The 15,012-nt window shown below is 42.4% G+C and overlaps 2 protein-coding genes across 2 annotated transcripts in view; one reads left to right on the top strand and one right to left on the bottom strand.

Annotated features, from left to right (window-relative positions):
• Window positions 1-1,556: 1,556 nt before the first annotated feature.
• itga9 (integrin, alpha 9) overlaps window positions 1,557-15,012 on the bottom strand; it is a 143,888-nt gene continuing 130,432 nt past the window's right edge. The window contains exons 27-28 of the mRNA XM_079512784.1: window positions 14,088-14,207; window positions 1,557-5,231 (exon numbers count right to left, since the gene is read on the bottom strand). Coding sequence (XP_079368910.1) covers window positions 5,133-5,231; window positions 14,088-14,207 — 219 coding nt within the window. The 3' untranslated portion in view covers window positions 1,557-5,132. The remainder of the gene's footprint in view (window positions 5,232-14,087; window positions 14,208-15,012) is intronic.
• On the top strand, window positions 8,975-9,595 carry LOC306931399 (BAG family molecular chaperone regulator 1-like; the record flags this gene model as incomplete). Its single annotated transcript, XM_079512785.1, has 1 exon — window positions 8,975-9,595. One exon carries the CDS (start codon window positions 8,975-8,977, stop codon window positions 9,593-9,595), a length of 621 nt encoding a protein of 206 aa, XP_079368911.1.

Here is a 15,012-nt window from a genome sequence, read left to right as displayed (position 1 = left end):
CATGAGGTCCCCTGATCCCCCCAATCTATTTTTTAAATGCCATATCTGATCTCCCGTAAAATTTGGAATGATTTAGAATACCACTTTTTAATCCGGTGAATTTGCTTTATTATTTTACTAAATAAAGCATAATCCAGAAGATGGTGCGCTAGCCCTTCCTATGTGAAATGAAATGAAATCTATATTTACCCAGGGTATCTGGGCTAAGCTCAAGAACTTGTTTCCAGCCAGGCCCTGCTCATAGAACACATTTCATCGTAGTGGTTCAATGCCTTGTTCAAGGGCACTTCAACGGTGGTAATTTAACGTGTCGGACGGCTGATTCGAACTAGGAACCTTCCGGTATCAAGACCGCGCCGCTATCCGTTCGGCCACCGCTGCCACTGTCCAGCTTTGAGGGTGTGTGTAAACACAAACATGAAACATTGAAGACACAAGTAGTTTTCAAAGAATTGTAGTGGAGTAAAAGTACAATATATTTGCCTGTGAGATGTAGTGAAGTAAGTATTGAGAATGGGAAATATGTATAATAAAAATACATAACTACAGTACTTGAGTAAATGTAGCCTACTTAGTTAATTTAGTTCCTACGTGGTGGAAGAAGTAGGCTAAGTAAAAGTATCAATAAAAGTAGAAATACTGTTTTACAAGTAGAAATCTGGTATCAAAAATGTATTGAGTAAAACGCATTGATATCAAAATATAGGCCTACTTAAAGCACCAAAATAAAAGTATAGGCTACTCATGCAGAATGTATGTTTTGTAATAATTATCCAAATTATCAAGAGTTAAAGTAGGATATCCCAGTTGCCTGTGATGTAAAAATCAAAATGTATCAATAAGCTACCACAAGTGAAAGCCTGGAAGAAAGACAGACAGACACAGAAACACAAAGAAATACAATACAACAATGGCATTAGGTTTGAGGAAAGAGGATTCATATAAGATTATTATTTTTTACTAGGGATAAAGATCTGAGTTTACACACTTCGCCCATCCAGTGTTGATTTTGACAGCAAATTTTGATTGTAGTTTTAGTTATAGTCTCTTGAATAGTTTTAATTTAGTTTTAGTCACATTTAGTCACCTGGAATGTTTGTGTTAGTCTAGTTTTAGTCGACTAAATATAAGATTTTAGTCGACTAAATCTAGTTGATTTAGTCGACTAAAATGTATTTTGGCGGGCCTTGATGCCTAATGACAGATAACACTTGCTTAAAATAGCCGATCTACAAGCTCACAACGCATAGATCGGCTATTTTCAGCATGCAACCAGTGTAAAATGACTTATACTGGATCTCTTGTCCACTAGTCCCTTCCTAACATTTTAGTCTAGTTATTTGTTGACGAAATTGTCAATATAATTAGTCTTAGTTTTAGTCATCATAGTTTTCATTTAGTTTCCATTTAGTTTTCGTGAAATGAAAAACGGTAGCCTAGTCGACGAACATGTTTTTGTCATAGCCACCAGAGGGCGCCACACACCACCAAAAGACATTCCCACCACTCCCCAGGATGTCTTGATAGAAAAATAACATACAAAAAAAATACCAACATTTCAGTCTAAAATTTATCAACAGATAAATATACAGAATGAACATGAGTTTAGACATCAAACATATAGCACACTCTAATACCAAAGATATTCAGTGACAGTAGTATATTCAAAAACAGATCCCCAAATACCTAAATGTGAAAACGGTGACAACATACACGCCAATACAAAACAAAAACAAAAAACAAAAAAAAACCTAACCATCACAGTTAAAATACTTAAGAAAGAAAATAGTCAAGTGTTTGTTTTCTCTGCATACATCTATCGAGAGAACTCTAAACAGGTGCAGAGGGGAAAGGTGAGTGTGTACAACAGTATAAAAGTCATGCCAGTGGAATTAATTGGTGAAATAAAGTGTTATGTTGTGATCAAATCATAATCATACAGCATAATGAGGAAGGAGGAAACGAGGCATTATAGTGAACCATAAAGTGTCCTTCAGTGTTGTGAGTGCCATAGATTTGTTTCACCACCACAATGCGGGGGGGAGGGGAGGGGGAGGGGGGGGGGTGATAAAACTTAACCTATTTATTTTCTTTGGCATTGCACATATAAATCTGACCCCAGTCAGCTTCAAAAACTTCACAATCCTTTTTATATCTGTTTTTGGAAACAAACAAACAAAATAAGTCACCTGATGTTTATTACTTAGTAAAAAAAAAATTAATACTAATACAATGAACGATTGAATTTAAAATGTTGCTATTTTCTAATCATATATCCTTCATTAGCATCATGTATTTTCAACAAATATCTCCATTACATCTTTTCTTCATGTTGGTGATCATGAAAAAAGTAGGCGCCACATTTTGTTTTAAACCAGTGTTTCTCAACGGGAGCTTACAGAGAAGGTTGAGAAGCAAAGCAATATACATATATTTTAAAGGGGTTCAATACAGTCAAGACAAGTGCACATTTTCTTTCATTTCATTCTAGACTTTTTCCTCATTAACTCTGCAGTGAAATGAGGCGTGGTTTCTGAATTGTGTGTAGTTGCAGGTTGTTTTATTGGTATGATATGGTAGATTGGCTGGATTTGTATGTGTTGAATGGCGTTTGTAGTATCATGGTCAGTATCCTGTCGGTCGTTATCATGGTCAGTATCCTGTCGGTCGTTATCATGGTCAGTATCCTGTCAGTATCATGGTCAGTATCCTGTCAGTCATTATCATGGTCAGTATCCTGTCAGTATCATGGTCAGTATCCTGTCAGTCATTATCATGGTCAGTATCATGGTCAGCATCATGTCAGTATATCGAAAAGCCGTGTCACACCAGGCCCCTCTCAGCACTGTCACAGCCTCAGGGAAGGTAACATCATTGGTAACATGACGACAGGGCCTGTGACAGGGCTATGATGCTGTGACAGGGGTCTGATGTGACAGGGTCTGACATCCATATACAATTCTACTTGTAATCATAACAGTCTTTTCTTTTTTTTTTAACTCTCCCTAGGAAGTAGGCTAATAATTACATACTAATCACATACTAACAGTCCAGTTTAATGTAAAATCTTTGGAAATTGGTGAGATGTTGTCAACAGGGGGCACTGGCCGAAAAAAGGTTGAGAAACACTGTTTTAAGCGGTGGACATTTTGGATTGCATTAAACAAAATTATATCCTTCCAACTCCTGGGACATTTGACATTGAATGAATCCATTAATTGCAGTGACATCTCTACCCAAACACAAAGCAAAGCCCCTCATTTGAGAAGACGTGTGTGTGTGTAAGAAAAAGAACATAAAGGATTCAAAACTGATTGATGAGCTCTGTGCTGAGCAGCCATGGGCTTCAATGGTGGCAGGGTTTCAGGGTGCTAACATTCCTACATGTTGACTTAAAATCAGCTTTTCCCATGAGCCCCAAAGAGCTAGTTTATGTGTAGTGATGGAGCACAGCACATTCCCACCTATTCTTAGGCCATTACTCACACTCCGGGCCCCTTTAAATGGATGTAGGTAGACTCCCATCTTCATGCGGCCGTGGGGAGCAAAGTATCACATATTTCCCTTCCTGAAGCTTAATGCCTAATAACCTAATCATAAATTCATCCCTCATAGATGGTCTACTTAGCTTAGTTAACACTAAGGGGTGGATCATGTTACAATTGTGATTGGATCTTACATCTTCAAGAAACGGCAAGCAAGCGGAAATGACAAATAAGTCATTAAATTGGGCATCAAAAAGTCCACAAACCTGTTGAACAACTGCTGCGAACTGAGAAGCTATATTGGAGTGAGTCTACGTTCAAAGGACAAGGTTGTCACTGAAGTTAACTGTATATACCTGAGCAAGAGTTCCTGGCTAAAGCAGCTTCTGTTTGATTTCGCTGCCACATTGCACTTTTAAACCTTTTCCATATCCCAAGAATTCCAAAGATACACCGTTAAATCCTTAGTGTTAATCTAACTGGAACCATAAGGGTCCATTTGGTTCCATTTGTACAAACTCTTGGAGTTAGATTGACAATATGAATTTAAGAAAAAAGAAAAAAAAACATAACCAAACGGAATGGTTATCTTGGAAAGTCACAGAGCTTAAAAGAGTGAGTGGTAGCTTACAATACTATTACTGTCCACCACCCCTCAGCATATTAGGTTTTGCTGACATATGGGGTGGATTTTAAAGTAAGTATGACAAATCAAGTGTAAATACAATGTTCTGCAGTGTTGCTGATATCTGCATCTGGAAGTTAAGGGCCTCTTGACTTCAGAAAGCGCTTGCGATTGATCATGAATACGGCATGGACAATTATTAGAATACTAGTAGATGAATTAAGAACGTGACTTTTAGATCAGTATTTTATGGGTGTCATGGCAAAGAACTAACTTTGGTTTATTATCTATTAGTAGGAGAGGGGCCCCGATGTATGATAGAAATAATTCATAAGCAGGAAACGGCATAGAAAAGATACAATCTTTCACTTGCAAGAGAAAACTGGATATACAAACTGACTGCAATCGTAAACTATACATGACATAGCTTTGGCCTAGAGAAGTTAAACAACGGAGCAAAGGCATCCACTCTTATCAGACATCAGTGCTTTTATAGGAAAACATACTGTACATATACAGTATGTTTGCATTGGCCTCCAAAAAAAGAGCAACCTACCTCTTCTTGAAGCCCAGTTTTCATACAATATGGCTTATACTGTATGTATAAAAATAAATTTGCTATTTAACACTGCCCTGAGGGTTTTGTTGTCCGCTATAATATTCATGTCACTTCCCCATCCTGAGACGGATGTCAAGCTTCCATCAACAGTCCCACACTGCTGGCTGGGAGTTTACCTCCACTGGGATTAATTGGATTCCACAGCAAGTGTCCTCTCTGGCAAGCCACATTGTCACCTCAAACGGTCTGTTTCCTGGACACCCCCACCCACAAAAATGTCAAGTCTCCAAAAAATCTGGAGAATATTCTTCTCTTCCACATATGGAAGGACTGAAGGGCCGCCGTCCCAATGTAGGGGTCTGGGCCGCGAGTCGAGACCCAGTGCCATTTTTGGATCCTTCCCGACCCAATTCTTTAGTCTCAATGGCTCGTCCCTTTAGGGCCCAAACAAACCGCACAACTTTCAGTGGTTCTTTTCCACCCAGTCCCAGCTCTCCTCGCTGTCCTTCCTGTTCTTCTCGGCCTCGATGATCTCTCTGTAGCGCCGACGGAAGAAGCCCATCTGTGACCGGGAGAGAAAAGCAACAGTTGTGTTTCAGGGTCACTGGTGGTGAGGTGACAGATGGTGAGTTTATACACTGCCCTTTTCTCCAAAGCACTTTACAATGTGCATTACGGTACATTCACCCAATTACACATTTACAATGTCAGGTAGAACAGGTTAAGAAAACGAAACTGCTTAGTGTTTTATTGGACAGTGAATTGTCATGGTCGGATCGTATTGATGGCATTGTAATAACAATGGGTAGAGGTATAGCCGTGGTCAGGAAGTGCTCCACCTACTTGACATCCTCAGTCATGGGTCAAGCGATACAGTCATTGGTCAGTGGTGGAAAAAAGTACTCAATTGTTTTACTTAAGTAAAAGTACCAATACTGCAATTTAGAACTACTTCGTTACAAGTAAAAGTACGGAATTCAAAATGTACTTGAGTAAAAGTACAAAAGTATCGGCATCAAAATGTACTTAAAGTACTAAAAGTAAAAGTACTCATTGTGCAGAATGTGCCATTTCACAAGTTCAAAATGTGTACAAAATCTATTGAAAATAGCAGATCTACAAGCTCACAATGCGTCGCAATCTGCTATTTTCAAATGGTCGAAATGTATATGGTTGAAGTGGTTAATGTATGTTTTCTAATCAAAAGTTAAATCTCCAAAGTAACTAGTAACTAAAGTTTTCAAATAATTGTAGTGGAGTAAAAGTACAAATTTTGGCTCTGAGATGTAGTGTAAAAATACTGGAAATTGGAAATACCTCAAAATTGTGCAGTACTTAAGTAAAAGTACTTAGTTATTTTCCACCACTGTCATTGGTGTTCTGTCACCTTTATTATTGTCCTGTTGTATGTATGGTCAGCGGCGACTCAAGCAGACCTGAACCAACTACAACTTGTTCAGAACCAAAGCTGCCAGACTGGCACTTCATTGTTCTACTCGCACAAATATTGAATATATGCATAAACGCCTGTCCTGGTTATCTATCTGTCAAATACAAACTTCAATGCAGTGTCCTCATGTTTGTTAGAAACATAATTTCAAATCAAACACCAGATTACTTCTTCAAACAGTTATTAAAATCAAGTGACAGACATGATCATAACACCAGAATTGCCAGTCCAACAAACGGTTATGAATCCATCAATATCATTTTGGAACATGTTACCACCCCACATTAATATAATACAAAATAAATTATCTTTCAAATATGCTCTAAAGCAGGGGTGTCAAACTAATTTTGGGGCGAGGGCCACAATCCATAAAATTCCGGTCATATGGTCAAGTGTTCCTTTAGAGTCTAAAGGAACACTTGTGGTCACTTGTGGTCACATGTGGTCAAGTGTTCCTTTAGAGTCTAAAGGAACACTTGACCACATGACCGGAATTTTATTCTTATTATGTTGTAGTGTTGTATTTTATAGAATAAATTGTAATCATGTATTTTAATTAGTAATTATGTATCTGTTATTTTTTTTAATGCATTTTATATTTTAGGCAAAAATCCGTTATTACGCTATGCAATCGTGATTGTATTATGAGGTTTTATTACTTACATGTTAGGACATTATGAACCATTATTACAGACCACTTTGACAAGCAGCCAGGATTTAACCCACTTCCAAGTAACACCACCCAGGATAAATGTCTGAATGTGCTTAGCCTTATAGCCGTAGCACATTCTCAAGTGCTTTTGCATTTTGTCCTGCAAACAGCACTCACATTTAATATGTAAGGCCGTTCACACCCCAAGCACTTTAACTATAAATAATTCATATTGTTTTAAAAGTCAAGTGGATGGCAGAGTCAACATCAGGACAACTGTAGTGAACAATATAAAGTTAAGAGTGCTTGGCACGCCCGCACGCGCGCACACACGCACGCACGCACACGCACACGCGCACACGCACACGCACACGCACGCACCACTACAATGCAAAATCCTGAGTGTTAACTTTACGTGTACAAAATGTGTGGTTGCATTTGTAAACTCTCAGAATTACAAAGGGATACATTTAACAGTGTAAAATGTTACTGTGTGTACTGTGAGGAAACGGCAAGTGTCAGCAAAAACAAAGACGGACGGTATCACAATCACACTCTCCCCACGACTCCATTCATGTATCTGTGTTTTGGACCGCGGCCATTTATTGATACAGAACTCTGCTCACGTCAGGCATTTCCTGCAGAAAGCAATACAGGACATGTGCTGCTGTTGTAAGAGGGGTTTGTTTTGGCCAGGTCCAGGGAGTTGGAGAAAAGAGGGGGGGGGGGGGGGGGGGGACCAACAGTCCCAGGACCAACAACATTCCAGGGTTTAGTTGTGGTATTCCCAATGGAAAATGGAAGGGCTTGAAAAGAAAAGGGGTTTTGTGCTACTAACGCGGCCTCTGGACATTAGTATGATTGCCGTTTTCCCTTGGAGATATAGTGCTTTCATGTGTGTGTGGGATGGTGTAAATTGCCGTTCAATTTGGAGACTTGTTGGCTGGCTGTTACAACGCTGGCTGTCAACGTCGGGTCCGGGGAACCACCAGCGGTCCAAATGGAGGACCCTTATTATGGTTCTGTAACTCCGAGAGTGTACAAATAGAATTGTTGCAGTTGTACACTCTGAGTTAAATAAGCACTGAGGATTTTACAATGTAGAATAGTTTAGTTCGGTTGTTTTCAACGAAGGACCCGCAGCTTGATATGCATTAGGCCACACAGGTCCCCATTTGATACTATTACTCCGCCTAGTAAATCTACTATAAAGGTGGTTGCACACTGGACGCGTTTTTCGGAAAACCGATGGAGAAACGCTGCTAAAAACCTGAACCTGAAGGTTCAAAATAAAGATGATCAAATCAAATCAAAAAGTTGGAGTTGGGTGGGTGTAATTGAGGTCATAACACCTCAAATAAAAAAATAAATGAAAATGTATGTCATGAAACCTTTAATGATAAATCATTCGACTGTGTTCCATCTTGGATTAATGGAGCCATGGAAGTGTACCTTTAGGTTCTTATAGAGAATATGAGCGTGACATCATCATCATACCCGGAAGTTATGCGGGAATGCCTACTGAGTGGCAAAAACTACTTTCTGGACTTGACAACCAATACATCCAAACAGAAAAGTCATATTTGATTGCATTAAATTACTTTAAACAACGTTAAATTCACTTTGTCATTCACTTTGCCACTCGATCTGCCATTCACTTTATGCATGCGCATACTCTCTATACATTGGTATCACTATGACAAGGTTTAAAAGAATAAATAAAATCACACCCAGAGTGGTGCCTTTGATGAGTTAATTTCATTGAGGTCTGTATATGAACTAGAGAGCTAATAAACACGGTAACCACAGTAACCGTGCTGGATATAGACACCCACGCTCGCGGTCAAATATTGGAGCAGCTAGCACCGCTCAAAAACATACTGGAAATTCTTTTTGACATTTAGTTTTTAAATATGTTATATTATATAATCATTATAATCATAGTGGGGTTTTTCTTTAGCCAATTACTGTATGTGTTGACCCGCTCACAGCCCACCATTGGTCCACAGGTTAGGAATCACTGCCATATATGGAGGTCCCCAATGTCAGCGGTTGTTAGGCAACAGTTTCTGTTGGTGTGTGACATCAGACCAGAGGTCAATCAGCGAGAGAGAGAGAGAGAGAGAGAGAGAGAGAGAGGGCAACAAGAGAACGAGGAGGTCAGTGCACCGCAGTGCGACAGAAGGGTGTTCTCTAAACAGAGATGGCGGAACATTCGATCGCCGTGTCAGTGTCGTACGGCTCTACGAAGCACAGCATCACTCTGACGGGACAGAACGGGAACGAACCCATCCTGAAGGATCTGGCGGAGGCCGTCACTCGAGTCACGGGAGTTCCGGCGCCTTCGCAGACAATCATCTTCAAAGGTAAATCACTGAAGGACACGGAGGAGAGTCTCTCCAGCTTTGGGATAAAACAAGGCTGCAAACTCATGGTGGTCGGAAAGAGGAACAGTCCAGAGGAGGAGGCTGAACTGAAGAAGCTCACAGACATTGAGAGGTCAGTGGGACAGACGGCCAGAGAGCTGGAAATAGCCAACGGAGAGCTGGCAGGACTCGGGAAGGGTTTCCTAGCCACGGGTCTTCAGTCGGAAGCGTTGGCTAATTTGGACCGCAGAGTGAAGGTGGCAGCCGAACAGTTTATGAGAATCTTAGAACAAATGGATTCCATGAACGTTCCGGAACATTTTAACGATTGCAGAACGATCAGAAAGGGCCTTGTGAGACGCGTGCAGGAGTTTCTAGCCCAGTGTGACAAGATGGAGGCTGGTATATCAGAGCACCTAGCAGAGATCCAGTCTGGAGACCCTGCCCTGGCGGAGTAGTGCAACAATGTATTCCCATGTACAGTAAGAGATTCTGCCCTGGCAGAGTAGTGCAACAATGTATCCCCATGTACAGTAAGAGATCCTGCCCTGGCAGAGTAGAGTAGTGCAACAATGTATTCCCATGTACAGTAAGAGATCCTGCCCTGGCAGAGTAGAGTAGTGCAACAATGTATTCCCATATACAGTAAGAGATCCTGCCCTGGCAGAGTAGAGTAGTGCAACAATGTATTCACATGTACAGTAAGAGATCCTGCCCTGGCAGAGTAGAGTAGTGCAACAATGTATTCACATGTACAGTAAGAGATCCTGCCCTGGCAGAGTAGGGCAACAATGTATCCCCATGTACAGTAAGATATCCTGCCCTGGCAGAGTAGGGCAACAATGTATTCACATGTACAGTAAGATCCTGCCCTGGCAGAGTAGTAAAACAATGTATTCCCATGTACAGTAAGAGATCCTGCCCTGGCGGAGTAGTGCAACAATGTATTCCCATGTACATTAAGAGATCCTGCCCTGGCGGAGTAGTGCAACAATGTATTCGCATGTACATTAAGAGATCCTGCCCTGGCAGAGTAGAGTAGTGCAACAATGTATTCCCATGTACAGTAAGAGATCCTGCCCTGGCAGAGTAGTGCAACAATGTATTCCCATGTACAGTAAGAGATCCTGCCCTGGCAGAGTAGTGCAACAATGTATTCCCATGTACAGTAAGAGATCCTGCCCTGGCAGAGTAGTGCAACAATGTATTCCCATGTACAGTAAGAGATCCTGCCCTGGCAGAGTAGAGTAGTGCAACAATGTATTCCCATGTACAGTAAGAGATCCTGCCCTGGCAGAGTAGAGTAGTGCAACAATGTATTCCCATATACAGTAAGAGATCCTGCCCTGGCAGAGTAGAGTAGTGCAACAATGTATTCACATGTACAGTAAGAGATCCTGCCCTGGCAGAGTAGAGTAGTGCAACAATGTATTCACATGTACAGTAAGAGATCCTGCCCTGGCAGAGTAGGGCAACAATGTATCCCCATGTACAGTAAGATATCCTGCCCTGGCAGAGTAGGGCAACAATGTATTCACATGTACAGTAAGAGATCCTGCCCTGGCAGAGTAGAGTAGTGCAACAATGTATTCCCATGTACAGTAAGAGATCCTGCCCTGGCAGAGTAGTGCAACAATGTATTCCCATGTACAGTAAGAGATCCTGCCCTGACAGAGTAGTGCAACAATGTATTCCCATGTACAGTAAGAGATCCTGCCCTGGCAGAGTAGTGCAACAATGTATTCCCATGTACAGTAAGAGATCCTGCCCTGGCAGAGTAGTGCAACAATGTATTCCCATGTACAGTAAGAGATCCTGCCCTGGCAGAGTAGTGCAACAATGTATTCCCATGTACAGTAAGAGATCCTGCCCTGACAGAGTAGTGCAACAATGTATTCCCATGTACAGTAAGAGATCCTGCCCTGGCAGAGTAGTGCAACAATGTATTCCCATGTACAGTAAGAGATCCTGCCCTGGCAGAGTAGTGCAACAATGTATTCCCATGTACAGTAAGAGATCCTGCCCTGGCAGAGTAGTGCAACAATGTATTCCCATGTACAGTAAGAGATCCTGCCCTGGCAGAGTAGTGCAACAATGTATTCCCATGTACAGTAAGAGATCCTGCCCTGGCAGAGTAGTGCAACAATGTATTCCCATGTACAGTAAGAGATCCTGCCCTGGCGGAGTAGAGTAGTGCAACAATGTATTCCCATGTACAGTAAGAGATCCTGCCCTGGCAGAGTAGAGTAGTGCAACAATGTACTCCCATGTACAGTAAGAGATCCTGCCCTGGCAGAGTAGTGCAACAATGTATTCCCATGTACAGTAAGAGATCCTGCCCTGGCAGAGTAGTGCAACAATGTATTCCCATGTACAGTAAGAGATCCTGCCCTGGCAGAGTAGTGCAACAATGTATTCCCATGTACAGTAAGAGATCCTGCCCTGGCAGAGTAGTGCAACAATGTATTCCCATGTACAGTAAGAGATCCTGCCCTGGCGGAGTAGAGTAGTGCAACAATGTATTCCCATGTACAGTAAGAGATCCTGCCCTGGCAGAGTAGTGCAACAATGTATTCCCATGTACAGTAAGAGATCCTGCCCTGGCAGAGTAGAGTAGTGCAACAATGTATTCCCATGTACAGTAAGAGATCCTGCCCTGGCAGAGTAGTGCAACAATGTATTCCCATGTACAGTAAGAGATCCTGCCCTGGCAGAGTAGAGTAGTGCAACAATGTACTCCCATGTACAGTAAGAGATCCTGCCCTGGCAGAGTAGTGCAACAATGTATTCCCATGTACAGTAAGAGATCCTGCCCTGGCAGAGTAGTGCAACAATGTATTCCCATGTACAGTAAGAGATCCTGCCCTGGCAGAGTAGTGCAACAATGTATTCCCATGTACAGTAAGAGATCCTGCCCTGGCAGAGTAGTGCAACAATGTATTCCCATGTACAGTAAGAGATCCTGCCCTGGCGGAGTAGAGTAGTGCAACAATGTATTCCCATGTACAGTAAGAGATCCTGCCCTGGCAGAGTAGTGCAACAATGTATTCCCATGTACAGTAAGAGATCCTGCCCTGGCAGAGTAGAGTAGTGCAACAATGTATTCCCATGTACAGTAAGAGATCCTGCCCTGGCAGAGTAGTGCAACAATGTATTCCCATGTACAGTAAGAGATCCTGCCCTGGCAGAGTAGTGCAACAATGTATTCCCATGTACAGTAAGAGATCCTGCCCTGGCAGAGTAGTGCAACAATGTATTCCCATGTACAGTAAGAGATCCTGCCCTGGCAGAGTAGTGCAACAATGTATTCCCATGTACAGTAAGAGATCCTGCCCTGGCAGAGTAGTGCAACAATGTATTCCCATGTACAGTAAGAGATCCTGCCCTGGCAGAGTAGTGCAACAATGTATTCCCATGTACAGTAAGAGATCCTGCCCTGGCGGAGTAGAGTAGTGCAACAATGTATTCCCATGTACAGTAAGAGATCCTGCCCTGGCAGAGTAGAGTAGTGCAACAATGTACTCCCATGTACAGTAAGAGATCCTGCCCTGGCAGAGTAGTGCAACAATGTATTCCCATGTACAGTAAGAGATCCTGCCCTGGCAGAGTAGTGCAACAATGTATTCCCATGTACAGTAAGAGATCCTGCCCTGGCAGAGTAGTGCAACAATGTATTCCCATGTACAGTAAGAGATCCTGCCCTGGCAGAGTAGTGCAACAATGTATTCCCATGTACAGTAAGAGATCCTGCCCTGGCGGAGTAGAGTAGTGCAACAATGTATTCCCATGTACAGTAAGAGATCCTGCCCTGGCAGAGTAGTGCAACAATGTATTCCCATGTACAGTAAGAGATCCTGCCCTGGCAGAGTAGAGTAGTGCAACAATGTATTCCCATGTACAGTAAGAGATCCTGCCCTGGCAGAGTAGTGCAACAATGTATTCCCATGTACAGTAAGAGATCCTGCCCTGGCAGAGTAGTGCAACAATGTATTCCCATGTACAGTAAGTGCTCCATGACGGTGCTTCTCAAAACATTGTCATGTCAAAGACCCCCAAATTGACATGCGTTTGGCTGCAGACCCCCAGCTGAAAAGATTACTACGTCTACTACATTAGTTCCATTGATCCTTTTTGAGTGGTGCAACCACTCCTACAACCAGCAATGTCCGTCCGTCCCCATGTCTGTCCGTATGTTTAGGGTACCGACATGGTACCCCACTCACTTCAGACAGGTCTGATTTTTCCTTGTCTATGGAGTTAACATTTAGACACCCAGGTGTGGTTATTGGTTAGAATATTCAAATTATGTCTTCCCTGTATCTTTATTTGTTTCTTCCTGAAAGCTGAAAGCCTTTGAATCAAAAGGCCCAATTGAAAATACACCATTTTTGTGGTATCATAACCCTAACCCCTCCCCTAACCCCTCCCCCATTATCACACAACACAAGCTCAAGTTCAGGTGGGTGGTGCTGAGGTGAAAACCAGAAAAAAATCTTCCTCCTAGTATAATCATAGTACCTGATGATCATGGGTTTTTTTGGGGGGGGGGGATCACGGCACTCCATAAAATAAACATGCTATGCCGTCTCTATAGAGGGTATGCGCATGCTTAAAGTGAATGGCACATCGAGTGGCAAATCGAGTGGCAAAGCAACATGCAAAGTGAGTTTAACATTGTTTAACGTTGTTTAATGCAATCAGATAGGACTTTTCTGTGTGGATGTAGGGGCTGACAAAGGCCAGAAAGTAGTTTTTTGCCACTCAGTAGGCGTTCCTGCATAACTTCCTGGTTTGATGATGTCACGCGCATACTCTCTATAGCACGGCCCACTTTACACAGCAGATTGTTGTTGGTTGGGTCGGTCCTTTTCAAGTGGGCCCTGATCCAGGAAGGTCGGGAAGCGCTGACCTACATTGCAGTACTGTATGTGTGTGTATTGGTTGGCCTACCTTCCAGAGTAGCACTGCTAGCAGCAGGAAGATGAGGATTCCCACCAGTAGACTGATGGCGATGATCCACCCCACTACATAACCTCTGGGCTCCTGGCTGTGCAGAGCCTCGAATATCAGCTGGAACACAACAACGGTACAGTCCCTTAGTCACTCGCACTCCAACCGCTCAAACAGTACAGTATACCAAACCTCCTATCTCCGGATTTTAACGGTTTGTGTTGTTGAGGGGGCGCTAGCCCCCCTCCAATGCATCATGGCTTTTGAAGATGATGTCATATATGGCAGCCAAGTCTGTGGGATCTTTGAGTGGTGCAAACCACTCCAACAACTGGCTTTGTACCCGTGTACACGTGTTCGTACCAAAAAAACGAGCATGGTTGCTATGGTTAGTGTGTGACGTCACTGCACCACTCAGTTCACACGGGTGTGATTTTTAATGTTTGTTTAGAGTGCGTATATGATGCGAATAGTTTGTTTAGGACACTAAATGACGACGCAAGACGTCATGTGGCCGACATATATACAGTGGGCGCCCCTCACTTCACTCGAGTGTGGTTTTTGAGGGGCGCTAGCCCCTCCTATATACATACAGCTTTTGTCCCCAACACGTCTCTATATTTTGCCATTGACAATGAAAGGAGAAATTAGGTCAAATGTCCGCCAAATATGACGTAGATTTGTCGCAACACAAACATTAAATGCCATTGACAATGAAGGGACAATGCACGTCATATGTAGACGAGCAAATCGGCTAACCAATCACATACATTCAGTTGTTCATGAGATGATGTATGATGATGTATAATGATAAGAGCGCCCCTCACTTCACACGGGTGTGATTTTTTCGTAAATGAATGCCCCTTCTTGATCATACGGTGTCACACAAAAGTATCCAAAGTAGCAGATCTGCAAGCTCGGAACA

This window comes from Electrona antarctica (genome assembly GCF_951216825.1).
Source record: "Electrona antarctica genome assembly, chromosome: 10".
In the NCBI taxonomy this organism is placed as follows: domain Eukaryota; kingdom Metazoa; phylum Chordata; class Actinopteri; order Myctophiformes; family Myctophidae; genus Electrona; species Electrona antarctica.
Note: the sequence above shows the minus strand (reverse complement) of the source record. Positions and strands in the feature narration are given on the sequence as shown.